Source organism: Austrofundulus limnaeus, unplaced genomic scaffold (genome assembly GCF_001266775.1).
Source record: "Austrofundulus limnaeus strain Quisiro unplaced genomic scaffold, Austrofundulus_limnaeus-1.0 Scaffold457, whole genome shotgun sequence".
Lineage (NCBI taxonomy): Eukaryota > Metazoa > Chordata > Actinopteri > Cyprinodontiformes > Rivulidae > Austrofundulus > Austrofundulus limnaeus.
In genome coordinates, this window is record NW_013952859.1 from 357,847 (window position 1) to 360,642 (window position 2,796).

The following is a 2,796-nucleotide window of genomic DNA, read 5'->3' on the forward strand; positions in this document are numbered from 1 at the left end:
CTGCCCCCGCAACTCGATCCCGGATAAGCGACAGAAAATGGACGGACGGAGAACAAATGAGAAAATCCAGCCATCATTTGTCAGCTGAAAGATTTTTTTTCAGGATTGTTCAAATTTTCTTAAGAAGAGAAGAATTCTGTAAGCTTGATTCATTCTGGACATTACTATTTTACTCAATAGCGCAACTAGTCTTTGAACATGGAACTGCATCCACCATCATCACTCCCAGGTAAAGGACAGATGAGTGCCAGGACAGAGGCACTTCAGGGGACCAATCAGATTTTAGCTTTGGCTAATGGCCCTGTGGCCCCGCCCCTGGGGCACAGTTTATATGGATAGTATTTATTTTTTTACAATAAAAAACTGGAATGAAAACAAGCAAAAATGAAATGAAAGCAATAACTTTCTACTTGCCTTTTTTTTTAAAGGTAAGGAGTAGAAAATACAGATAGTTATGTGAAAATGTAAGAAGAAGACGTAAAAAGTAGACTGAAAATAAATTACTCAAGTAAAGTACAGCTACTTAAATATTCTACTTAAGTACAGTAACAAAGTATTTGTACTTAATTACTATACAACTCTGTGTGACCCTGAAAGGAAGAAGTGGGTTAAGATAATGGATGGATGGAAGTTAAGCCACACTTTAGATTGCTGTCTCACACTGTCCATTTGCACACACACTGTATGGGCACCCCATACACACTACCTGCAGATTCTTCTTCCGTGGTGTTCAAGCGGCTTCATCAGTGGTGTTTTGGTAGCTCACCTGCAGGTTTTGTTCAGTGGCTACTTCATCCTTGGACTTAAACTAGAAATTTTTAAAATTCGAACGATTTGCAGATTGACATGTTAAGACTAAATAAATGCCCAACCCTAATTGTCCCATACTGAAATGTATTGTATTATCTTGTATCGTTCCGTCATGTATTGTGTTGTATCATCACATATCGTATTTTATTATTAACTTTGAATTGTATCCTATCATCACATTTATATTATATCATATATCACATACTGAATTATGTTATACATCACATATTTTATTTTATTATTTTATTTATTGTTGTATAGTTTGTCTAATCACATCTTACGTTGTACTTTATATCAAATATACAAATGTATGGTTTTGTATCACTAAATTTGTTCAAACCATAAAAACTAAAGTGTCCAGCAGGGGGYGACTGAGTTTATATTAAAAAATCTACTCAGTTTATTAAGTGTGATGTTCATTAATGAAGGTGGCATAGCCACTTAAAAACGGAAGTCCACTTGTCACATTTTACAGCTACACTTATCTTGATTATTCGACTTTTTCAGTTAACATTTTATGATGAATAAAACTGAGATTAGAGGTCATCACGTGGTCCTACAGACGTTAAAGTGATTTTAAGGCAGAAATTTATTTTTGAACACTAATTTTTTTCAGCAAAGTTCATCGCGTCATCAATGGGACCGTCCCATTGTCGCTGCCAATATCCGGATAATGAAGGTGCAATGCCAAGCAGTGTTGCCAACTCCTGAGCAAGAAAAATCCCTATTGGCTGTCCTAAAAGTCGCTAGAAGTCATTAGATGATGTCATCACCTAATTTTCATAGTTGGATGTTTGCCAAAAATAGTGATCTGAGCTATAGGAGAGATGATAAAGAGTGAAAAGGTGAATGAAAATACTAAATATGTTTAGAAATGCAATTACACTTAATGAAATAAAATAAATATATAAATTTTAATGCTTAGATTCACATAAATTAAATTTGTGGGAATCTTAAATTTAATCTGCAGACAGTTCGACGTCACCAGACACAGGGAGGAAGAGGTCAAGAAGTGACTGTCAAACACAGCTGGGTCCAGAGATTTAGTGGGACAGTACCAGAGAAAAAAACATTATATTAAATATTACATCCCACTTTGTAAACCAGACTGAAGCAGTGACAGCTTTGCGCATGCGTGATTGATTTTCAGCGGTCTCTTCTCCCCTGACTTCAGCCGGGGGTGGGGTTAGGGGTGGGGGGTGCTGCAAGAGGCTTTAGGAAGGGGTAGGGGCTCACGTCCGCGCTCGCTGCTTGCGGAGGAAAGGGAAAAAGTGCTTGGAAAACGCTGTCACTAAAGCTCTTAAAAGTCTCTAAAACACCGGGAAAAATCGCTATATTTTGTGGCTAGTAGCTTTTAGAAAAAAAAAAGTCGCTAGAGGGGTCTATAAAGTCGCTAGATCTAGTGACAAAGTCGCTAAGTTGACAACACTGATGCAAAGGTGTGGTGGCATAGCTTTCAAAATCAAAGTTTGAAAACTTAACCAGGCCCACTGACCCACTTAACGGCATGCTTTTATTTTGAAAACTAATTTAGGAAGTAGTGTTCTCTCAACTCCTGTTTTGACTCCGAAGCTGCAGCTGAGTGTAAACCAAGGTGATGCTGTCATCCTCTGTCCGAGGGAGGCCGTCATGTTTCAGTTCCACCTCCTTCCTTCCGTCCCAGCCTGACCAGTCCAGTTAGGTTCAATGTCTGAAAGAGGGAGTCTCGTGTTTGGACAGATCCCTGCGCGCTGTTAATAACCTGAGAGTTCACCATGAACGCAGCCGAGCAGACTGTAACGTGGCTCATTACTCTGGGGGTCCTGGAGTCCCCAAAGAAAAGCGTCTCGGATCCGGAGGCTTTTCTCCGGACGTCTCTGCGGGATGGAGCGGCTCTGTGCCGGCTGCTGGAGCGCCTCAGACCCGGGGACTGTGGCAGGGTAAACAACACACACACACACACACACACACACACACACACACACACACACACACACACACACACAC

The 2,796-nt window shown here is 40.2% G+C and overlaps 1 protein-coding gene across 1 annotated transcript in view; it reads left to right on the top strand.

The window, feature by feature from the left end:
• Positions 1-2,180: 2,180 nt before the first annotated feature.
• Positions 2,181-2,796, top strand: part of LOC106529634 (rho guanine nucleotide exchange factor 7) — a gene marked incomplete at its 3' end in the record, with an annotated part of 13,227 nt that continues 12,611 nt past the window's right edge. Inside the window, 1 exon segment of the mRNA XM_014025111.1 lies at positions 2,181-2,729. Within this exon segment, the coding sequence (XP_013880565.1) occupies positions 2,565-2,729 (165 nt within the window).